This window comes from Odontesthes bonariensis, chromosome 20 (assembly GCF_027942865.1).
Source record: "Odontesthes bonariensis isolate fOdoBon6 chromosome 20, fOdoBon6.hap1, whole genome shotgun sequence".
NCBI lineage: Eukaryota > Metazoa > Chordata > Actinopteri > Atheriniformes > Atherinopsidae > Odontesthes > Odontesthes bonariensis.
The window spans coordinates 32620099-32645671 of NC_134525.1; the positions used below are offsets into that span (position 1 = coordinate 32620099).

The following is a 25573-nucleotide window of genomic DNA, read 5'->3' on the forward strand; positions in this document are numbered from 1 at the left end:
TCATTCACCAGGAGCTTGAGGAGGTGATAAAGAAAAGTGGGGTACCTATCCACACAGATGTCACAAGAGCCCAGATGGAGAAGGACAATGATGCAGTTAAAGCCATAGTTGGATGGTTAGAAGAAGTGAACCCCTTTGATTCCATACGTGACAAGAAAACCTTGGTATCTTTCTCGACAGGTTTCAGCAGCACTCCTATGGATTCAGTCAATGCTGATAATGCAGAGGAGGTTGGCAGAGCCATTCAAGCCAAGATGGATGGGAAAACTGTTCTGGATACAATGCAAACCAAACACAAGGTCAAGTCATTGGCAAGCCTCAGATCTGCTCCTAAAATCAATGGAAATAAGCTTATCACTGACTCACTCAAATTTTTCAACCGTCTCATCATCATTAGTGAGCGCGAAATCAAGACCAAAGAAGCATTGTGTTTTGAATTGACACCAACACCATTGTCTCTGTTTGACAAGCACCAAAAGTTGCGGAAGCCAGACAAGGCTGCTCTAGCACGGTTCCTGAAGGAATTTGTGGAGCCTGTTGAAACCCCACTATGCACAAGTCTGGTGGTTGATGGAGGTTGACTCTTGCACAGTGTCAAATGGGAGACTAACCTCACGTGGATGGATATTGCGGAGAGTTACCTTCGGTTTGTGATGTCTATGGGTAGACAGCACCTCCGGATCACTGTGGTGTTTGATGGATACAACAGCTCCACCAAAGACCATGACCACCTGAGACGTACAAAGAAGGCATGTTGTGACATACAGATTCGTCCTGACTTAAAAAATCTTGTTCCACGGGAAAAGTTCCTTGACAACAAACACAACAAAGCACAGCTGATTCTGCTCCTTGCCGAGACCTTTCAACGAGAGTTGATAAGTGTACAACAATGCTCTGGTGATGCTGACACTTCTATTGTTTCTGCAGTACTACAGGCCATAGATTCTTCTGTTGAGGTCAGGTCTGAGGACACAGATGTCATGGTTATGTTGGTCCATCACAAGGCAAACCACCCAGTATTCCTTACAACAGCTAAAGGTACATCGTACAACATGCAGAAGATTGGAGAAGCCCTACCAGAGAGGTACATGAAATACTTAGTGTTCTTGCACAGCTTCTCTGGCTGTGATACGGTGTCTGCAATTTGTGGGTTTAGCAAACCATCTGTGGTACACAAGCTCTGCAAGACCAACAAAGCAGAAGAGGCCATGGATGTGTTCCTCAACATCAGAGCTGAAAGAAGTGAAATTATCAAAGCTGGCTGCAAACTGTTCTCGTTCATTTTCTGCAGCAACATATCCCAAACTTTAGAAGACTTACGCTTTGAGATATTCAGCAAGCGGTCCGCAGCCGGAAGAATTAACCCAGAAAATCTGCCTCCGACTACTGGAGGTACTATATGGTCCAGATGTCAAATATTACCCTTGGTCACACTTTCGTTTACATCAAAGTAATGCCACTTTATACTCAATTTTGAGTTATCAGGTTTGATGCAAATGGTTAAAATATAGTGAGATGCTGTTTCAGCTTAATACCAATATAATAACCAAATTGATACTGTAAATGATAACTGACCAGCCAGATGAGGTGAAAAAAAAACACAGCAACAGTTAAAAGAATGAAAACACAGTTGATTTGACACGTTTTTTGTCTTGAAATGCAGTGTAAATGTGGTCAAAAGGTTTTTTTGTTGTTAAACCACCACTTAATTTCATTCCCTGGGTCAGTACTGTATGGGAAAATGTGTTCCTTTGTGTCTGTATGCAGTTTACTTAAAAAGTTATCCCACATTCTGAGAGTTTTATCATTGTCCGGTTTCCAGTCTAGGGCATTAAAGGGTTAAAAATGTTAACTTCAGGGCATTCTTTCAGCTTAATACCCAATAAAATAATAAAATCAATACTGTAAATGAGAAATGAAGAGCAAGTGGGGAAAAAGCACACAGTAAAACATTGAAATAATGAAAAGACAGTTGAATTTCTACACGTTTTAGGACATTTTTTTCTGTTTTTGACCAAAAACGCAATTTAAATGTGGTCAAATGTCAAAAACAACCACTTATGTGTATTCACTGGGTCAGTATTGTATGGAAAAATGTGTTAATTTGTCTCTGTATGCAGTTAACTTCAAAAGTTATGACCCATTCTGCATCCTTTTTTTCAATCTGTCAGGTTCCGATTTTTACATAGGCCTTCTGGGCACCCCAACTTTGAAAGGCTGTCCAGGAAATTCCTATGGGATTTGGCCTTGGATAAATTGTGAGGTGTTTCTAGACACCTGTAAGAATACATGGTAAAAAAATCTATTGGTAATAAATTTGTTCACAGATTTTCAAAACAATCCATATCTTTCCCTAACTAATATAGCGCCAAACTACAACAAATGTCATCTTAAGGCACTTCAAAGACATGATCCAATGCAAGCCAATTGGAGTCCAATTCATTGTAATCCAATCAACACCAATTAATTCAATTCCAAATTACTCCAATTCATTCGTATAGAGCCAATACAAAAACAATTTCCTAGCTAAGGAAACAGATTGCACTAAAATTTCTCTTTGTTCCAATCTCCCGGCCTGAGCGTGCCTGAGGCGACTGTGGAGAGAAACGACTCCCTTTGAACAGGAAGAAACCTCTGGCAGAACCAGAACCAGGAAGGGTGGTCATCCGCCTCCACCAGCTGGGGTTTGAGAAGACAGAAAAGAGGGGACAACAAACACTGTAACACCAGGCCAAGGATATCTGTTGGAACAGGGAAACACGAGTTAATGACCACAATAATGTCACATATACATAAAGAGAGTAAAGTGAGGAAAGGTGTGACAGATGAGGCCCCCCAGCAGTCTGGGCCTATAGCAGCTTAACTATGGGATGTTTCAGGCTCACCTGAGCCATCCCTAACTATAAGCTTTATCAGAAAGGAAAGTTTTAAGCCTGGTCTTAAAAGTGGAAAGGGTGTCTGCTTCCCGGACATTTACTGGCAGCTTATTCCACAGAGAGGGGCCTGATAACTGAAGGCTCTGCCTCCCATTCTACTTTTAGAAACTCTGGGTAAATCTGCAGTTTGGGAACAAAGTGCTCTGTTGGGAAAATATCTTATAATGAGATCTTTAAGATATGATGGAGCTCGGTCATTAAGAGCTTTATATGTAAGGAGAAGAATCTTAAATTCTGTTCTGAATTTAGCAGGGAGCCAATGAAGAGAAGCTAAAACTGGAGAAACATGATCTCTCCTGTTAGTTCTCATCAGAACTCTGGCTGCAGAAGTTTGGATCAGCTGAAGGCTTTCAGAGAATTTGTGGGACAAAAATAACTCCAAAGTTCCTCACTGTAGTACTAGAAGCCAAGGAAATACCATCTAGAGCAGGGGTGGGCAATTCATTTCTTCAGGGGGCCGCATGAAAAAATCTGAAATGTTTTGGAGGGCCGAACCAGCAATGACTCAAATTTAATATTTACTTATGTTTTCTCATTATATTTCTTTTTATAATAAAGTATTTAAATCAGATTATTTTGGTAATAAATAAGAATATTTAAATATTTATAAACATGAACAAGTTGTGGTTTAGGTTCAAGTGAGAATTAATACTATAGCCCTATTCGGACGGGACTAGTTCAATGGGGGGACGTATGGTAATGTTGGTTAACCAGACGACGCCAGGGAGAAGAAATTACCAATTCGGACGGGACAAGAAATCCCTGTAATATTCATCTAACATGGGAGGAGTTGTTGGTTACGCACAACCATCACATCCTGGATGCTATGCACGTCTTCATTTCACTTCCGTAAACCCCATCTGTAAACAGACATGGCGCCGACCATGCGTGCTTGCAAGCAGCGCTTCATCCAGAACCTCCATGTTTGCAAACAGACACACCTAATTGTTTCTCTCTTTAAAAGGATGTGACGACATATTCCGTACTTATTACCGAAGGTCGCATTCGCACGGGATTAGTATTACCTATGGTAGATACTCCGGACCGTTTCACAGGAGGTAGAATTCTCGGCAAAGTTTACCGACATACTCCGCTATCTTTACTGACATGGCGTGTTCGGACGGGACTAGATTTCCCGGTTATTATTACTTTACCCCAGGTCCCCCCATTGAACTAGTCCTGTCCGAATAGGGCTTAATTCTATCAAATTAATAGTTAATAATAAACAAACAAAGTTTTTTCAGCACTTTTCCCAGACTCAGCCACCTGACGGCTGTGTGGTAGCTTAGGTCACGGTGGTCAGCCTCAGTTTCTTCTAAAAGTGAAACAAACTGTCTATGATTCAGTGCCCTTGATCTGATAAAGTTAACAGTTTTAGTTACGACATCAACAACGTGATTCACTTGTAACACTGACTTGCATAACACTTCCTGATGTATAATACAATGAAAAAAAGTTCATTTCTGCTCAGAGTTCATTTCTGCCACTTTGTCCTGGATTCGCTTTAACAGACCAACTTTTTTTCCTGTGAGATTTGGACACCCATCTGTTGTCACGCCCACCAGTTTGTCCCATTTCAGCCCCACGCTTTCGAGTCATGCATTTACCTCAGCTAAGACATCACTCCCCGTTGTTGTCCCTTTCATTGACCGCATGTCTGCCAGCTCCTCCGTGATTCTGAAGTCTGCATTGATCCCGCGCATGAAGATGAGCAGCTGGGCAGTGCCCCGTATATCACAGCTCTCATCCAAAGCCAGGGAAAAGTACTCAAAGTCATTCACGCTGTCTTTCAGTTGTAGCACCAGGTTTTTCGCGATGTCCTCAATCCTCCTCGTTACGGTGCGGCGGGAGAGGGAGACGTTCTCAAAAGCGTCTTTTTTCTCGGGACATATTAGCGCAGACGAGACCACCAAACACTCCTTAATAAACTCTCCATCAGAGAAGGGTTTGCTCTTTCTAGCAATCTTGTGCGAAATAACAAAACTTGTCTTGACTGCAGCACCTCTGGATGGCAAACGTTTTGTAAAAAGTGTTTGTTGAGATTGCAGCTTGGCGAGCAACACAGACGCCTCAGCTGCGCGCTCTTTCTCTGAAAGGTTCTTGTATTTCTCCCCGTGTTTAGTCACGTAGTGACGGTGGATATTATACTCCTTTAACACAGCCACTGACACACCACAAACTAAACACACAGCTTAAAACGCGGCATTCTGAATCAACTTTTCTTTTTTTACCGTGAGACGACATTTTGTGTGGATCAGGGATTCGGATGCTAGCATCACCTGTCACTGTGCGTGCATTCATAAACAATGCGTCAGGCCCTTTCAAAATAAAAGACAGCTGCATCGCATGCACACCAAAATCTGTTTTTATTTTTGACTGGAGGGGGCAGGGGGGCGCGGGCCGGACAGGGACGGGCAAAGGGCCGTATCTGGCCCGCGGGCCGTAAAATGCCCAGGTCTGATCTAGAGTAACTATATAGCTAGACAGTTTCTCCCTGAAGCGCTCAGGTCCAAAGATAACGACTTCAGTTTTGTCTGAATTTAGCAGCAGACAGTTCTGAGTCATCCAGGTCTTTATGTCTTTAAGACATGCTTGTAGTCTGACCAACCTATTGGGTTCATCTGGTTTTATAGATAAGTACAGCTGAGTATCATCAGCATAGCAATGGAAATTTATGCCATGCTGTCTAATAATGTTACCTAATGGAAGCATGTATAAAGTGAAGAGAATCGGTCCAAGCACAGAACCCTGAGGAACTCCATGACTTACTCTGGTGTGTGAGGAAACTGCTCTGTTTATAAGTGTTAAATGATCAAATAAGTGAATAAAATAAAAAATCAGGGACATCCTGGATCTTTTTCTTCGCCGTTCTTCATTTTTTTTAATGTACTGTAGAAGTGTCGGATCGGGACTCGGTATCTGCAGATACTCAAAATCAAATGACTCGGACCAGGGCGCAAAAAAAACCTGATCGGGACATCCCTAGTTAAAATTATAAATTATCTCAGTTTGGGCCATACTTTCTAATCTGGTGCCACTCACACATGCACCTCCAAGTAGAACATCCTCTGCTGGAGATACTCACAGTTTCCAATATTTACTTGTCATGAAACTTGCTGTGTTTTGCCTACAGCAGATGGAGAATTCTAGGAGAAGCTCTGATGACTTTTCAGTGTGAATGTCAGTACCCCACGTACACCATGGTGCACCCTCTCACTCACTCCAGACTTCTTTCTCGGCAGATGGTTGAGTAATATGCCAGAAGTCCGGAGAAAATCTTTGGGTCAATTGTGTTCACCCCACTCTGGAACATGTCAGGAAAATATTAGTGGCAGTGGATGTCTGCAAACCGCTGACTGCTTTCTAAATGCCTAATGTGACACACCTTATCAGACATCATTTTTGTGTAGTTGGAGCCTGCTCAAGGTGATTGACACCCCTGACTGCTGGTTGTTTTAGTGCACCTGCTCCCTACATATTTTCTCTCAGCTGTGGTTGATGGCTAATTCTCTGCATTTGAGGTGCAGCTTGCGGTGGTTTACAGCAGTGTTTCCCAACCGGGGGTACGCGGAGGTACTGCAGGGGGTACGCGGCGCACGGGGAGTTTTTTTTTTTTTTTTCTTTTTAAGGCAAAGCTGATGAAAGACAAGCAAAGCTCAAGTGTCTTCACTAAAGACCAGATTATACTACAGTTTTAGTATTTTGATAAAGGTTTTGTTTCAGATATTAACTATTAAAAAGCACTTTTATGGAGGACTGTTTATGAAGGAGACTTCAGTTTTGTGATGAATGTTACATGAGTTAGGCCTATTAATGTACTCTTAAAAAAAAAGAGAAATGTTACTTGTTTAAGTTAGATAACAAAGGAAGATTATTTAGAAATTTTGGTTAATTATTTATATTTCAAGAAAATGTTTTTTATTCTTATGTTGAATTCAACTGAGGTTAAAAAAGAGAGAGAGAAAGCCTGAGAATTATATGTTCAAGTTAAGGATATTAAATAAAATGATTTTCATCTAATAACCACTGTGTTGCTCTACTTTTGGAGAATCATCGCACGTGTTTTTTTTTTGGGGGGGGGGTCCACTGAAGTGGATAGGCGATGTGCTGGTTGTCCATAAAAAGAGCGGCTGTTTCTGCTCTCCATGAGGCTTGTTGATCCTCTGCATTTTGGCATTTTTGGCCAGGCAGAGCAGGACTGGAACAGGGTGGCTACTATATGTGTGTTATAGGAGCGGACTTGCCCTGACAGGAAAAACACCATTTAAGCATATATCCATAGAGTTTTGTGAATTGTGAACATTTGCATGACTACTTAAAGGGGAACTCCGGTATTTTCAACATTAAGCCTCTTTTCTGAGTTGTCTGCAATGTTTTAGAACCCCCCCTCACCGCTTTTTTGATGTTTACTGCTGTCTCCGGTATTTGCCTAATTTTGATTCTTCTCAATCTGTTTCTAATGAAAACAACTAGTCATCTTTATTCTACCCCCATGAGCTGTAAAGATCTGTTTGATTTTCAGCATGGAGCACTATTTCTATACATGTGGGTGACAAATGAAAAGAACGCCCAGGTTAAATTCTCTTCAGAGATGTTGGATTTCCATGTGTTCGGTGGAATGAATTCACCAAGTCTGAAAAAGCCCTTTCTGGAGGGATGGTGTACCATTAGCCCTGAATGTATGCCCTTAGTTAGTGCTTTAACGATGGAATGGAAGAGTCTTCCCAGCACATGGATCCAACCTCTCCCACGGATGTTCCATAACATCCTTTTAATGTTCATCATAACAGTCAGTTTCTCCTTGTGTCCTGCGGATTGATGCACTGCTATCCTGGAAGAGAACACTCCTATACAAATAGAAATGTTTAATTATATTATAAACTTGACCAATCAAGCAACTTTTTTTTTTTTTTTTTAAGTGATCCATACCTGGACTGGGTCACTACGCATTGTGACAGCCGTCAGCCACCAGTGGTGGAACTAACCTTCGTCTTTAGCTCTGCTCCACAACCGCAGGCTAAAATGATACAACCCCCCAACTTGGAAGATGTTGAAGCAGCTTTTTATGACATAGAACAATTTTATGAAATAGCTAAACGTCCTGGCTTTGTAAAACAAACAATCCATCCATCCATTTTCTATACCCCCTGAATCCGTCGGCCAGGTCACGGGGGGGCTGTAGCCTATCCCAGCAGTCATTGGGTGAGAGGCGGGGTTCACAGGCCGCCAGTCCATCACAGGGCCACACGGAGACAAACAACCACACACGCTCACTCCTAGGGACAATTTTAGAGACACCAGTTAACCTAACATGCATGTTTCTGGACAGTGGGAGGAAGCCGGAGTAGCCGGAGAGAACACACACATACACGGGGAGAACATACCGACTCCACACAGAAAGGGCCCAGCCGGGAGTTGAACCTGGAACTCTCTGCTGTGAAGCAACAGTGCTAACCACGACACCACCACCATTCTTATTTTTATCTTTATATATATTTTTCCTGTCAGATGATGCAGATGAGAAAATTGTTCGCTTGTTTTCTTCTCTTTATGTTTGGCTTTTCTCTGGCTTCTTACACTTTTCTCACAAAAACTGACTCCTGTTTCTGTCCATTTCTTTCGTTGTACATTTTCTATTTTCAGACATATTGCTTTGATTTTTTTTTTTTTTTCTATCTTCCTTGGTGGACCTGTGCATTTACAACCTTCCCAATTTGTTTGTTCTTGCTCCAAATTTCAGACCCAGCTGACTGGGAACAACCGACATTTTCTTCCCCAGTTAAATGACCTTCTTGAACAGTTTTAAAATCCTTTCCATTGTCTCTCCTACCAGCTCTCTTGTTGGGGCCATGTTTCCTGTCAGTCAGCCAGGTCCAACAGCCTGTTTACTCTGCAAGAACTCTCTTTTAACTGTACACTGGTTTGCATTAGGGCTGCAGACTAATCTGCCACAGTAATCGATCAATTATTCGAATAATCGGACAAGCCTTTTTTCCTTTTCTTTGAATATCTTGTGATCAAAATGCACGGTCAATAATAGGTACATATCTATTACAAACTTTATTGCATTCAACCCTATTTAAAGTTGCTGCACTATATTAAAACTTTAAACAGTGAAAACAAAAATGTTGTTTTTTTTTTTGTTTTGTTTTTTTTTGTTTTTTTTTACCAGTAATTACATTATTTATTAATAGAATTTAAGGATAAACTAAAACAAATTAAAATAAATGAATAAATAAAAACAAGTAAATGACAACAAATTTGAATATCCAAGTGTGATTATTGTTTTTTTCTTTCTGCAATAAAGACAAAACTGCAATGTTCCAAACAAACGGATAGAATGGAACATTTTAAACATGTATGGGGTTCTTAAAAAGACTAGAAAAACTTTTTGTCTAATGACAACGACTTGCAACACAACAAGGAGGAAAAAACACTTGCTGGCTCTTAGCGGCAGCAGCCCAATAATCTTCAGTCATATTAGCATTGCTGGTGATACTTACTTTCTCTTCATTTAAACTCTGGATCACATAGCTTGTCCTGGGTCCGCAGCTTGTGCCTGAAGCGCCTCGGGCTTTCTGCTGAGATGCTGAGACATGGAAGTCAACCTTTCAGTGCAGGGCCGTGTCGTACACTGCAAGGTTGAGGCTTTTCAACTACATCACGTAATCGGAGGTTCATAGACCGGAAATGACACAAAAAACGTAATGTCGATTGAAAAAAAAAATTTTTTTGCTGAAATTTTTAAAAAATCGAATCAATCGATTGTTCATTTCAGCCCGAGTTTGCATATTTAAACTCACGCATATAACTGTTTTAGAAATCCAGATTTCTCAGTGATTCGATCATTTTTCCTCGACATCACTGTATAAAAGAATAAATTTGAGCGTTTTTTCAATCAATCAATCAATCTTTATTTGTATAGCGCATTTCGTACCACAGGCAACTCAATGTTTCAGAGCCAGAAAGTTCTACTCAAGTTAAAATAAAAAAGCTGAATGAATATCCTCCCAATTATGGTGATTCTGTTAATCTAGCTCAGGGTTGTACAAAGGAAAAGAAGTGTAGTACTCTTGGTTCTCTTTATTTAGGCTCAAAGACACCTGGTAATTCGTCACAAGACATCTGATTAATTAAGCTTTGGCTCTCATCTTAACAGTTGTTTTTGTTGGATGTGGACTGAAGCTTTTTTTTTAGTGTTAAGTGTTGGGGACTGCACGGCGGCGGGGTGGTAGGCGTCGTCTCCTCGCAGTAAGAGGGGTCCAGGTTAATTGGTGAATTTGAATTGACCTTCGGAGTGAGTGTGAGCGTGGATGGTCGTGTGTCCCTGTGATGGACCGGCAACCTGTCCAGTGTGAACACCACCTCTTGTCCAATGACAGCTGGGATAGGCTCCAGCCCCCCCCCACGACCCTGAGTTGGATTAAGCGGGTATAGGAAATGGATGGATGGCTGTTAAGTGTTTCTTAAACATTTGATACAGGAAACCTTTTTTTTTGCTTCTTCTACATAGATATAATTGAGTTTTCATTCTGTCAGTGTGTTACTTCACAGTTTCTATGGGAGTGTTAATGTTTTTTGTTTGGATGGGTTCCTGGGTGTGTGTGCTTACTTTTTGTGTGTCTGTCCCCTGCTGTGTTTCAGGTGAAGTGGTCAGACTCTTCCTCCAGCTGTGTGACCAAAACCCATCATGAACTGGAGAACTTCCTTCTGAAGGTATCCACTTTTGCTAAAGTCCAACTTTGCTGAATTGTTGATGCTCCACCTTGTTGAGCAGCTGCATCTGTTCTCTCTCTGTCTCTGTGACCATAACTGAAGCAGATGATGTGAAAACATCCAGACAGCTCATTTACTGTGTCCCTCGTTAAATCTTGCAAAACTGTTCTAAAAATTTGGAAATGTTGATGCAGACCAAAACTGTTGAAGCTCAGTTAAATGTATGATGTTTGGGGTAAAGCTTCCTTAGGGTAAATACATTCTTTGACTAAATCTTTGTTCCAGACCCCTAAAGCTTGAATCCATTGGATACTGTGTTTGATAACTTCATATCCAAAGTCCCTCAGCTCGAAGCCGTCGCTTTAGCTGCCACCAGTTGTTTATCTTTCCTGTTTCTCTGTGCAGCTTCCCAAGGATCAGTGCACGGACTCTTTTGAGAGAAGCATTCTGAGACTTCTGAACCAAGGGGACCAGTATGCGAGCAAGGAGGTGGAGAAGAACCTTCGGTAATTTCCATTTGAGCAGCTTATTCAGATTCAACTTCACAGGAATCCCTTTTCCATTATTGCATGCTTCCATTCAGATTTCCTTTCATTGTTTTCTGTAGTCAGCTATCCTGCTTTATTGGACTTTTTCATCGTAGATATAATTAAAGTAAATCTCTTGTCCCTTGGAACATGATGGACTTGTGTCAAAACATTCAGACTGCAGCTGTGAGGATGAGCTGTGGTCTCTCTGGTCCTTTGACTTCTCTGAGCATTAGAGTGCAGCTTCTGGCCCTTTTTCTTTGGATCATTTCCTGTATGCAATACATCCATCCTCCCTCTTGCACCACATCCTTTTGGCATTGTGTAACAGGCAAAGTATTTGATATATCAGTAAGGAAGCATAGAGCGGGCAGGGAACTCTTTTGGGAGATTATTGCAACAGTTTTGCAGTTGTACACATACACAAGTGGGTCCTATGTTGTGTGACTGTTATAGTCTGATATGTGAAACCCTGAGAGCAGTTTTTCTTGTCTGATAATACACTTCATGCACACTCACGCGCACACCAGTTTCATTTAGAGAGAAGTGAAACCTATCTTGGTGTTTTTCTTCTGGAGCCCTGCCCACAACCAGCATGTTCCAGGACTGTGATCCTCTGCCCTGCTTCCATTTGCAGGTCTCACTGTTTTAGTGTTGTCACGATACCAACATGTTGGAATCGATACCGGTACCAACATGTATTTCAATACTTTTCGATACTTTTCCAAATAAAAAGAGAGCACAAAAAATGTTGCTATTGACTTTTTTTTTTAATAGATAATCTTAGAACTATAACTATGCATCAGTAAATAAGATAAACTACCACAAAGACGGGCTTTTCTAATGCACAGACAACACAATCTTAAAATAAATAGAATAGAAAAGGATATAGATAGATAGATATAAACCAGATAGATAATTGCAGTGCAGCTTTAATTTTTTTTTCCAGAGCTACTTTTGAGGAGAGTGAAGGGCGTTGCTTGCTTTAAGCACTGAACGTGGCTTTTTCTCATGGGTATATCAGTTATTACCTGTCCTTCTCTGAACTCCTGATGCAGGTCTGGGTGCTCGTCCTTCAGGTGTTTTCCTCAGTTGGAAGTGTTCCCACCCTCGGTCAGACATGTTCTGTAACAGCGTTTGCTCAGTGCTGCTTCGGTGGTGATGGCTTCACCGTACTCATTGTTTTACAGCCGGACTAACTCCATATCGCACTTTGTGCACCTGGTTTCTCTACGAGTTGCGGCGTGGTGAAGGTTGCAGCAGCTGCCATTCTCTCCCTGCTTCTGTCTCTCTCTCTTTCTCTCCTTTATCTCTCTCCGCCGCTCCACGCTGCTCCTCACTCGCTCGCCTCAGTTTAAATTACAATACGGTGATGTCACGCGGCGACATAAAGAAAATTACAGGTCTCATTCAAGCGCAGTATAGTACCGTTTTTAAATGCCTCTGTACACCGGTACCAGTTTAGTTCGGGTGTACCGAATCAGAGGACACACTTTTACCTGACCTTTAACCACCTTTACTGTTCCATTAATTGTTCTAGTGGTTGAGAACAATGTTTTAATGAAATTGTGTCTTTGGTGAGCAGGATTTGAATGTCTACAGTGTGTTAGTTCTGTCAGTCAGGCTTGAACAGACTGGTTTGTGTCCTCTCTGTCCTCCTCCAGGGAAAGGTTCCTGTCTGCTCCTCCACTTTTCAGACAGACCAGAAAGGTCTGCAGCTTCTTCAACTGTGATTCCAGTTACCCCTCTAAACCTGCCTGCTGTAGATGTGAGTATCAAGCTGATGCTTTCTGATCAAAAAGGAGTTTTCTCCTTCAAACCTTGGAGTCATTTTCATCTAGATGTCTTCTCCAACACAGTGCTTGTTAGGATGGACGTCTGAATGCCTTCTGTTGAAGTGTAGGAGCAGGCCCCACCATGACTGCACTTCAGTCCCGTTCAATTCACATAGTCCCCAATGTCAGGGCATTTAACATTGTACCATCAGAACTACCCTACTACCTTACTACAAATTCCAGTTTTAAAAATGTCCCTCCATTAATGAAATTTTCATTAATCAATAAAAGTTGATTCAATTTTTTTCAGTAAGCAAAATATTTGCTGGTTAAAGACCCTAAAGTTCCTTTTTGTTGGCCAAAATAAACCATCAGAGGATGTCTTGATGTTTTACTTTGTTGTTCACATCGTTACCATTAGTCACTATCTCCACACACACACACACACACACACACACACACACACACACACACACACGGAGACAGTGTCAGTGATGCACTGATCCACAAATGCTGAATGCAGGGAATCCTGTTACAGAACTTTCAATGAGCTTAGTCCACATTTGACAACAGTTATCAGGAACATTGTTGTTTTTCTTTTTCTTAAAAGGCAACTGCCAGCCAGGGGTGGTCTACCAACGAGACTGCTCTGACGCCTCCAGTCAGGAGGAAGGTGAGGAAAGCAGTGATGTTTTTTCCCTCCAGGGTGTGAATCAGAGACAGGGAAAGAGGGAAATACAGAACAAAAGAAATGCACGGGAGCATGTATAATTACTGAATGAGGCCTGATGGTGTGCACAAAGGAACAGCCCAACAACCAGGGCAGCAGCCAGAGCACTGGCTACATAGTAGTGTAGCCAGTGTTTATTTTTGGTTGTTGTTTGGAAAAAGCTAAATCTGTTTGAAATCCTCATGTTTCATGGCTATATTTTCCCCAGCATGTGCTGGCCTGGGATCAGCTCTGCCGGCTCATGTTTAGCATCAGACCTGTAAATCTACTGTGTGTGTTGAGTGAATGCTTTGATTATTTGTGATGGTACTGGTTTGATGAGCTGATGACAGGTTGAAGATTGGTTTCAAACAAGCTCAGCTTTGAGCTTGAAAATGGAGACTTGTTACTTTGGGCAGTAATATTCAGCACCAAATGTTTTTGGTATAAAGCAACGTGTCAATATTAATAAAGATTGTGCTCTTTTTTTTCACTATCGCATATCTGCTACTATTCTCTGCAAATGTTTCGGCGTCCCATCATTGCTAAAATCCTGCAGATCTAATGCATCTTGCCTCTTGAATCTTTCTTGGAAGTCAACCTGCGAGTCTCGGTCCAATCAGTCCTGTTTTTTTTCTTCCTTCAGAGTCATACGTTCAGGGACACAAGAAAAAGCACGGGTCCAAGAGCCCATGTCAGCTGTGAGTATTCTGTCTGCACTCATTTAAAGCTCTTCATTATTTGTAATCCTGTGATCAAAGTAGAACGTTACTGCAGCACACAGTAATGCAATGAAAACACAATCACTGAGGGTAGGGTGTTGCTCAAGTTCATTTATTATTGTTCCTTTACCAAAAGCTTCCTCAAAATCCTCTCTGCCAGTTTGTCTAATGCCAAAGGCCCCCAGGGGGACACACAGAGGAGGGGAGGCCATGCTGCAGAGCTCAATGGTCCCGCAGAGAGGAGAAAGAAAAGCTGCACACTGAGGAGCAGCCAGGAGGCTGAACAGGTAAGAGTGAAGTGGAGAACTGGAAGGTGCTGCTTCAACTGTTCTTCCTCTAAAATGTGTGGGCTTATTAAGAGTTCCCTCCTTCAGTACTTCTGCAGATCATTGGACTAACAGGCATCTAAAGAGGTTCATTGCCTTTTCACTGGTCTGCGGCAGCTTATCAGTTCAGAACATACGTCCTTGTTAACCTGCTTCTTCTTCATACAGAGGCTGCTCAGCCACACATCAGTGTGTGCTACTGCCTACACACATCAAGCGTTGGGTAGAATGTGGTCTGTTGCTGGTTAGAGTGGCGAGTTCCACGATGCTGGCTCTCCCTTCCACACAAAGCCTGTTCAGCTCTGTTCCTACTTCCCTGGCCAGGTCAGAGACCTATCAGAGCTTTAGTTCCCTGTGCCACTTCCATACTTTCATACATGATATCAATGCATCCCAGCTTGAGAATTGTGTGAAAAGAGTTTTGGTTACAGTGTTGGCAGAAGTCCTTTAAAAATCAGTACAGCACAGACCACCATCCAGTGCTTTTTCCTCACATTAATGCACTGTATTAATCAGTTCCATGTGGAAAAGCCAGACTAACATGAAGTGTTATTCTCTCATTACAGTCAGATGTAGTTGAAATATTTGGACTTTTTCTATTCAAACCTTCATTTGCCTATATTCTAGACCATTTCCTAAAAGTGTGATTTTACTGGGAAAGTTTTTTGATGTTTTTACTTCTCGCTCTCACTGACACAGTGTCCTCACCCATACAGTTTACGCAGAAGTGCATTCATCAGCTCCCGATCACATGTGCGTTAGTTGGTGTGGACATGTGAACTGTGAGACACCCCCACTGATCGATCAGTGATGGTTTATAATGCTGGATGTGAGTCTGCTGCTGGAACACACTCATCATACTGAGTCCTGACTAGTGATGCTCCGATCGATCGGCTGCCGATCATGATCGGCCGATAATGCCCAAAAATAGCCTTATCGGCGATCGGAAAAATATGCCGATCAAAAAACCGATCACGTGACGTAAATTAGTAGCGACCACTTTCTAATGTGGTATGTGACGTGTGTACAGAACCGAACAGGCAAAACCTCTACAGTGCATCTCGACAGCATGACCTCTCCTGTCTGGAATTTCACCAAATCAGTGTGTCAGAAAGATGTGAAACTTACTGCGGTCACGCCATCTGCGCTTCGCGCTAGCTACACATGAAATCGAGTGCCCGTTTACATCGCGTCATACGGTAAAGCGGATTTATGGTGCATTCAAGTGCACCCCGTAAACTCAGAAATATATATCAAAGTTGATTTTTCATTTGTTGGAATACATACACCTGTCATTACTTGGTTGTTTTTTTAATACATTCTTTTTAATGATTAAAACAAAATGATAGAAAAAAATTATTGAAGCATATTCAGAATCAAACTCATTTCTGCATAGTCAGATTTGAAAACTTCATTTAGAACAGAATCAAAATGTCCTCTGCCGACTCCACCAGATTCTTGTTCTACATGTCCCCAGCTACCTCTGTGGTGATTTTCAAGTCATTTCACTGCATCATTGTTAAATAATCTGATGCTGAAATCATAACCAATGAAAATAAAAAAAACAATTGTTTTCTGCAAACTCCACCAGATTCTTGTTCTACATGTCCCCAGCTACCTCTGGCGGTTTAATTTCTATAAATGGTGCACACTCTGCTACATGAAAGGCATGGAAATGTCCGATTCCTTCCGTGATCGGCAGTGATCGGCAATCGGGCAGATCATGATTTTGGTGATCGGTGATCGGTCCAAAAAATGCTGATCGGAGCATCACTAGTCCTGACCATGACTTCATTATTTCTGAGCGAGTGGGAATGAAAAGACAAAGGTGTCCCAGTCCAAATTAATGTAGCTTAAAACTAATGTCTTTAGCAGCTCAGCTTGAAGTGGCTTTTAACAGTTAGTTTAACAGCAATGCTGTCTCAGTCGGGTTACAGCTGAGCATGTGTGTGCAGATACTGAATGCAGCATACTGTGGATCTCTGCTATGTAATGGTAGCTGAAGTTTGCCAAATACCAGTACACTAATGAACAGGGAGAATTCTAGCTGTAACTGCTGCTGTTGGTTTTTCTACTGAGTCATGCTTTCAGTCAGACTTGGTCAAGCTTTCTATTTGGAACAGGTTTCTATAGATCTCCTGTTCAGATGTTGTAAAAACAGGAGGGAACGTTCTCTGTTCCTCAGGAACAAAACCTGTTAAAGGATAAGAGCGTTTTTTTGACATTGGGCCCTTGATTTCACATTATAACATGATGTTCTACTCACCCCTGCTTGTTGTTGGTCATTTGGAGCTGTTCCGAAGATATTCGCGAGGCGTCTGGCTGCTCTCTTGAGATATTCGGCCATGAAACGGTTTCCTATGGGCAAGCTTATACAGGCACAAACTATGCTGTTTATAATTTATTAATTACTGTACATTAGCACTGATAACGTGGAGGTGCGTCGCTTACTTAAAAAAATCCGGGTTACTAATTTTGAATTTTAGCCGAATGAATAAATAGACAGCAGGTCTGTGGGCTGTCTGTGGCAGTAGCACGACGAGTACGTCAGTAACACCCACTTTACGACAAAAATTCAAAATTACAGTAACCCGGATTTTTTTAAGTAAGCGACGCACCTCCACGTTATCAGTGCTAATGTACAGTAATTAATAAATTATAAACAGCATAGTTTGTGCCTGTATAACGTTGCCCATAGGAAACCGTTTCATGGCCGAATATCTCAAGAGAGCAGCCAGACGCCTCTCGAATATCTTCGGAACAGCTCCAAATGTTCAACAACAAGCAGGGGTGAGTAGAACATCATGTTATAATGTGAAATCAAGGGCCCAATGTCAAAAAACCGGTCTTATCCTTTAATGTCCAGATGGATAAAACATCAAATCCATATGGACTCATCATCAACTTCAATCTTTTTAATCCATTCTATTAACAAAGACACATGTGTTGAGAAGCTGAGTGTTGTTTCTGAATGCTCACTCTTTGTGCTTCTGTTGATTGGAAGCCATGGCTGGGCTGACATGATATGTTGTGGTCATTTGTAACATCCCCACAGATATGAACCAGAACTGGTCTAATGATTTATTGAGCTGGGGAGTGTAGCTAAACGGTCGACAACATAGTTCCATGAATACAGGTTAATCATTACAGGCTGAAGGAATGATACAGAACCTGCCACATGCTAATCTCACTGATGGACAGACACAGGTCAAGACTGTGTGAGGGACAGAGCCACGTTGCTGACAGGGCATGTCCTCTCTGTCTTTCTGGATCTGACACAGCAGAGGCTTAATACTTCTGTTCACAGCTCATTTGATTTTCACCTGTCATGACTGTGATTCCAGCATATATACACATGATTATTCTCCATTTTCATAATAATACTGCTCAGTCTTCTCATTCGCACATTAGTAGAATAACAAATAGCACTTTACTCTTTGCTCTGAAATACTCTGGCCTCTGATCTGCCTTACAGCACCAGGACTCCGAGATAAGAAGCCACACGGTCTCTAAGATAAAGAGCAGAGTCCTGCCAACAGACAGGTAGGTGAGACACTGCCAGCAGTGCTGCGTCACTGTTGAGGGAAATGGAGATAATACACCATAGAAAAGCAGAGGGCATGCTTACAATGTTAGTGACAGAACATGGGTTTCTAAAGCTACATGCCGTTACAGTATAACAGGAGATCCATGTGGAAGAGTGTAGTGCACTCATCTGCCAGTTCACATCCTGCATTACTATCCCGTATTTCTAGGTGTAGCTGAAATGACTTCATCCTTTTTCCTTTCTGCCTGTCTGCAGGGACAAAGGGAATGCAAAGGGCAAAGGAGTTGCCATCATTACCAATGGTGGTTTAGTCCCAACCCTGCCGCCTCAGAGGAAAGGTAAGGATGATGTAATGGACCCACATGGTTCTAGGATGACCCTGTTGTAAGGAGAGATGCATGACAGAGCACTTCTGTCTAGTTAGGAGTCCACAATGATAAACTTATGTTGAGTACTATGAGCCGTAGGTTAAAGATGATAAAAGGCTTCTCATCTGCAAATAATTAGAAATCACAATTTTCAAATAAAATGACAAAAAATACTTTAGAAAGATCTAATTTCCCAGGATGCAGTTATGGTTCTCCTCAAAAGTAATAGTGGGATAACTTTTTGTCTTTATAAGCAGTGGGTTAAATATGCAAAAATGTTTTTGTTCTGCAGCAGAGGTTATACACTTATTCTGTGTTAATCCTCAGTCATTCACCAAAAGAACCAAGCAGACCCAACTGATAGCATAATCCAAACCTTCGTTCAGTTTAGCCTTTTCAGCATGTCAGGTGCAGCTCAGGCCTGCAGAGAGGTTCATTTATTAGACACGCAGATAGGCTGTGTTCGAAACCGCATACTTCTCCTACTACTCCTACTACTCATACTAACTTTAACTTTTTTAAGTTCCCGGATGTATACTAGATGCATACTAGATTCGCCAAAATGTTGAGTATTCATCATGAGGTTACTACTCGTACTCAAACTACCCAAGATGCAACGTAACTTGATGTCGCTGATCGTCATTTCCTGGCAAAACGGCAGTTTCAAGCTAGCTACAATGAGGGTAGGTTCCCTTCCTGTCTTCAAAACAAAAGCACCAATTGTATCGTAATGGCTTTCCCTATGATAAAAGGCAACGGGTATTTTATTTTGTGAAAATAACCGGAAGTGCGTTACTCACTGCCGCTAGCTTTAGTAGCGCCGAATTCGTGGGAAGAAAATTGTAAATAGCCGGTATTTTGTCAGATTTTCAACACGTTGGGGATCTAAACGACTACTTTCTCGCATGAAAATGTTTCAAATGTTGCTAAAGTTATATATTTACAGAGTTTATAGCCCGAGCCGAAATCAGCTTCAGGCCGGCTGATTTCGGCTCGGGCAGGAGCGAAGTGCATTGCGTGTAAACGCTCTGCATACTGTCTGATCGATGAGTATGCCGTTTGCAAGTATGTAGTATGTAGTAGGCGGTTTCGAACACAGCCATAGTGTGAGCGAGGGCGTGCAATCAGTGGCCTTTTAGCAAGCTGATACCAATATTTGCTCTCTGCTCAATTTAGGACTAAAGCCACAGATAGTTGTTTGTCATCTACGTATTGAGCAGAAGTATTCCTAGAGATGAAATTCCAACCTCAAGATGATGTCAGAGAAGCCAGAATGAAAGTTTTTAAGTCATCACTTCTGGATGTTATATAGATATCAGTAGAAATCTGTGATAAATGAAATGCTGCAAAAGTTCAATTTCATTTTTCTTTCAATGTGCATGAAACAGTACAACACAAGAAAACCCAAGATAAGAATAAAAAGTATTAGACAGGCTGTTCACACTGGTGTTAAGATGCTACCAGAGGCCCTGAAGCTTGAGGGTTCTGTGCAGTATCTCAGCCATTCTCAGAACTGCACTGTTCTGGACAGAGATCTCTGATGTTGTTCCTGGGATCTGTTGGAGGGACTCTCCAAATTTGGGTGTCACAGCCCTGAGGGCTCCAATTACCACCAGTACCACTGCTGCCTTCAAGTCCCACATATTTTCAACTTCCTCCTTCAGCCCTTGGTATTTTTCAAGCTCGTGTTCCTTCTTCTTGATGTTGCTGTCACTTGAAATTGCTATCCCTACTGCCTCCACCACAATGTCCGGTTGGTTAGCCATCACCTGCTTATCGGTCTGGATCTGGAAGTCTTGTACGTTTGTGCGAATCAGATAATAACAGATAATCAGATGATTTAATGTTTAATATATTTAATAAAGGACTTCCTGTTTCATGACCAAGCATTGAATTCACAATGGATACATTTTCTAAAAATACACAATTTTGATTAAGTTGCAGTATGAAAGCTTACACATTTTCTGACCAAATTTCAAGAGTGAGGACTAAATTGTTCAGAAGTTGTAAGTCATAAATAACATAAAAGATATAATTTCCAGCTATCAGTGGGTGTGGGTGTGGCTATGGCGTGGCAGATTGGATGTAAAATGTGGCAGATTTAACAACTTTATATTTCATGGCGAAATTTTCAGGACCGCCGCACCCACGGCCATTGCTTAAAACCAAAGCTTTCAATAACTTCTATTCGCATGTCTTAAGAGAATACTGAGCAATTTTCGGACCTGTTTGATTGAATATGTAGGATGTGTTGTTATGTAGGATGTGTTTGTTAAAATGTAACGTGTCAAATGCCAAAATGGTGTTTTTTGACCAAAATGACCAACTTCCTGTTTGGTTTAGGCTAAACCTTCAAGAGGCTTTTTCGTTCAATCTGTTAAGTTCAACGTATGTACCAAATTTTATGCATGTCGTTGAATGTAGACTTCAGGACTGCGGTTTAGGGGGCGCTGTGGAGTCATTTTCCAATGCCCACTTCTGAGTATGTTAAAATAAAATTAAGCATTTAATTTGCCAGAAGAATAATAATGATGAAAGCTTCAAAGAGCAATAAAGGCCCTCGCACCTTAGCAGCACTTCGCCTGGTAATGCAACCAAGGGGCCCCGGCAGTCGCTGCCTCTAGGGTTTTGGCCCCTGGCTCATCGAGTATGGCACATGAAGGCTGTGGAAATAGCCATTGACTATTGACTGAACATGATTCGATAGTGACATGCAAACATGATCGGTTATCTGTCATGAAAAATCTGTATAGGACAGCGTCTCTGAGTAACATGGCAAAGGTCTTCACATCTAACAAGAAGCATCTTAAATAATGATGATACAGTATGTTGACTGAAGTATATTGAAAAGATTATGGAACTACTGACCAAAATTTGTAATGACAATTATTTATTATATGGTAATAAAGCATGTCATCACAGATATGCCGTCACATTTTTCAAAACATTGTCAACGTCTTATCTCTTGTTTAACCACATTTAAATATGATGTGGTGATCAAGGTCAGAGTAATAAGTAATAGACCAAACAAGAAAATTCCTAAATGCGGCAGCTAAGCACCAGTCATATACTTGCAATGAGAACATTGATTAGCTGTTCCAGACCATGTTCCCGGATTCTGAAATATCCAAAACGTTTAAGTGTGGAAAAGACAAGACGGCGTACATCGCGCAATTTGGATTAGCCGATTTCATCAAGAGAGATCTTATCTCCAAAGTTAAGGGCCCGTTCATGCTGATGTTCGACGAATAAATTTATATATTTTGCAAGTAATTCCGAGCCTGCTTTTTAGAATGGAATAGAAAAATACTTTATTTATCCCCCAATGGGGGAAATTCAAATTCGTCAAGTAGCTCAACATTTTTTTAAATATTTACAATGATTGAATTAACAACAATAATAATACTACTACTAACTAAATAATAATAAATGACTAAATGGCAAAATAAACAAATAAATAAAAATCAATCAATCAATTTGAGAAGAACTCAGCAGTCACTGTTATAAAGCCTTATGGCTGTGGGAACAAAGGACCTTCTGAAGCTCTCAGTCCTGCAGCGCAGAGAGATGAGCCTCTCACTGCAGCTGCTCCTCTGTCCTGTCAGGATGCTGTGGAGAGGATGTTTATTATTCTCCATCACAGAATCTAACTTCCTCCTCATCCGTTTCTCCACCACAGCACCGAGAGGGTCCAGCCTTCTGCCTACAACAGAACCAGCCTTTTTCACCAGTTTGTCCAGGTGCCTACAGTTTCTGTCTGTAGTGCAACTCCCCCAGCAGACAGCAGCATAGAACATCTATCTCCCCTTCATCAATGCAGACTGACTGGTATGGAGTTTTAGATCTCCTGAAGTCCACCACCAGCTCTTTGGTTTTGGTGGTGTTTCGGAACAAACAGTTCTTTTTGGTCCAGTCAGTAAAGGCCTCCACAAGGTCCCTGTACTCCTTCTCCTGTCCACCGCGCACACATGCCACAACAGCCGTATCATCAGAATACTTCTGAATGTGGCAGGACTCTGAGTTGTACCTGAAGTCTGATGTGTACAGGGTGAAAAGAAAAGGAGCCAAAACAGTACCCTGTGGAGCCCCAGTACTGCATTCCAGTGTTCCAGAAACACATTTCCCCATGCTGACATACTGTGGTCTGGCAGACAAATAGTTTATAATCCATGATGTCAGGGAGGGGGCCACACCCATACCGAGCAGCTTGTCTTTCAGTATGGGAGGCCGTATGGTGTTGAAGGCACTGGAGAAGTCAAAGAACATGACTCTCACATTTGAACCAGGCACATCCAGATAAGCATATGCCCGATGCAACATGTACAGAATCGAGTCTTCCACTCCTATGTGTTTCTGGTAGGCAAACTGGAGGGGGTCAAGAGCCTCAGCAACCTGCAATCTCATGCGACGAACAATGAGTCTCTCCAAGGTCTTCATGATATGAGATGTCAAAGCCACCGGTCTGTAGTCATTCAGCTCCACCGGTTGCCCTAATTTGGGCACCGGTATGAGACAAGAAGTTTTCCACAGCACCGTGGATGTGCAGCTGGGTTCAGAAGGCCTGGGAGTGGAAGCTGCCGTAGAGGTGGAGGTGCAGCTGGGCTCAGGATGCCTGATGGTGGGAGCTGCCGCACAGATGGAGGTGTGGCTTGGCTCAGGAGACAAGGCGGTGGAAGTTGCTGCAGAGGTGGAGGTACAGCTGGACAGAAGAAGCTTGTTGGTGACAGCAGAGGTAGAGGTGCAGTCAGGCGGAGGAGGAGGCTTGGCGATGCAGGTTGCCATTGAGGTGGAAGTACAGCAGGGCAGTGGAAGCAGTATAGAGGAAGCAGCTGTAGTGGTGGGGGTGGAGGGAGCAGCAGCAGAGGAGGGAAAAGCCACACTGTCAAACCTGTTGTAATAATGGTTGAAAGTATTGGCTCTGTCCACATCACCTTCTACAGACTGAGAGTTCTTCAGTCTGTATCCAGTGATGGTCCTCATGCCCCTCCACACCTCTCTGGTGTTATTGTTCTCCAGCTGTCTCTCCACCTTTTTCTTGTACTCCACCTTAGCTCGACGTAATGTCTTTTTAAGCTCCTGTTGTACACTCCTCCGCCTTTCTCCATCCCCATTCTGGAACGCCCTCTTTTTCTGGTTCAGGAGGTCTTTGATGTCACTGGTGATCCATGGTTTGTTATTTGGATAGCACCTTACAGTCCTGATTGGAATCACAGTGTCCCTACAGAAGTTAATGTAGTCTGTGATGGTGCTGACCCTCCTGTCCATGTCAATGTCCATTTCATCTTCCTCCAGCAGTACAGCCCAGTCTGTGACATCAAAGCAGTCTCTCAATGCATCACTCGCCTCTGGTGACCACTTCCTGAAAGATCTGGTAGTAACAGGAAGTCTTTGTACACACGGTCTGTATGTGGGTTGTAGATAGACCATGCTGTGATCAGATCTACCCAGTGGTGGAAGAGACACTGTCCTGTAAGCCTCCTTCACGTTAGCATAGAACAGATCTAATGTCTTTTCTCCACCTGTTGGACAGTCCACATACTGTACAAAGCCAGTCAGGCAGGAGGATAGAGAGATGTGGTTGAAATCTCCTGTGATTGCAATGAATGCCTCAGGATGCTGGGTCTGTATCCTAGCAACGGCGTCATGGATGACGTCACACGCCGTTACAGGTGCCGCCCTCGGTGGAATGTAAACAACGATGACGACTGTGTATGGAAACTCTCTGGGCGCATAGAATGCACGGAAACCAACTGACAGCAGTTCGATGTCTGGACAACAAACCCTCTCCTTAACGGTCAAATTGTGGGGGTTTACCCATCTCTGATTAAAGAACAGTATAACACCCCCGCCTTTCCGCTTACCGCCGCTCGTACTCAGGTCTCGATCCGCTCGTACGGCTGTGAGTCCGGTGTGTTGTGGTTCAGCCAGGACTCAGACAGACAGATCAAACTGATCTCTTTATACAGCCGTTGGTTCCACACAAGCGCCTCTAACTCATCACACTTGTTTGGTAGTGAGTTAGCGTTTCCCATAATCACAGAGGGCAGAAAAGCTTTGTACCTCCACCTCCTGTTGTGCCTTTTTGCCTTTAGTTTCGCTCCAGCTCTGCATCCACGGTACAGCTTTTTAAGCTCGGTCGGAATTGGATGTTTAATTCCGCGTCCAATCCTTGACAGTACCAACAGTTCTTCTCTTGTGCACACTGCTTTAGTAGTAGTGCACATTGTCAAAAAAAATTAATTAAAACAAAAAAGCAGATAAAAAAAATAACTAAAAATGTTTAGATAGAAACTAAAAAATGACAAATAATCATATAAACGATGAGAAAAATTGAGAGCTACACAGACTTGCTGCCAATAAGGTCGGCTTATAGCAACCGAATGACAGTATGGATGTGAAATGGGTCTTAAATTGTATTAGTTATGGTCTTAAATTTGACTTGTTGAAACCTGCAGAGACCCTGCCTTCCTTATTCGACATGAAACACAAGGTCCATAAAGACATGGATGAGCCAGTTTGGTGTGGAAGAACTTGACTGGCCTGCACAGAGTCCTGACCTCAACCCGATAGAACACCTTTGGGATGAATTAGAGCAGAGACTGTGAGCCAGGCCTTCTGTCCAACATCAGTGTCTGACCTCACAGATGAGCTTCTGGAAGAATGGTCAAAAACTCCCATAAACACTCCTAAAGCTTGTGGAAAGCTTGCCCAGAAGAGCTGAAGCTGTTATAGCTGCAAAGGGTGGGCCGACGTCACATTAAACCCTCTGGATTAAGAATGTCACTTAAGTTCATATGCATGTAATAGCAGGTGAGCGAATACTTTTGGCAGTACAGTTTATTTAGGCGCCCAAAAAGGCAATTTGTTTCCCAGGGGGAAGAAAACAAAACACGACATAGGTCATTCATCAGCTTTAGATCCATAATTCAGATTTTGAATTGATCAAA

The 25573-nt window shown here is 42.2% G+C and overlaps 1 protein-coding gene across 3 annotated transcripts in view; it reads left to right on the forward strand.

Moving 5' to 3' along the window:
• zcchc2 (zinc finger, CCHC domain containing 2) overlaps window positions 1-25573 on the forward strand; it is a 44584-nt gene that overhangs the window by 8220 nt on the left and 10791 nt on the right. For 2 of the 3 annotated variants that reach the window (XM_075452947.1, XM_075452948.1), the window contains exons 4-11: window positions 10581-10652; window positions 11058-11158; window positions 12844-12947; window positions 13565-13627; window positions 14310-14364; window positions 14522-14672; window positions 18187-18254; window positions 18514-18596. In XM_075452947.1, the coding sequence (XP_075309062.1) occupies window positions 10581-10652; window positions 11058-11158; window positions 12844-12947; window positions 13565-13627; window positions 14310-14364; window positions 14522-14672; window positions 18187-18254; window positions 18514-18596 (697 nt within the window). The remainder of the gene's footprint in view (window positions 1-10580; window positions 10653-11057; window positions 11159-12843; window positions 12948-13564; window positions 13628-14309; window positions 14365-14521; window positions 14673-18186; window positions 18255-18513; window positions 18597-25573) is intronic. The other variant, XM_075452949.1, reaches the window with a different exon arrangement.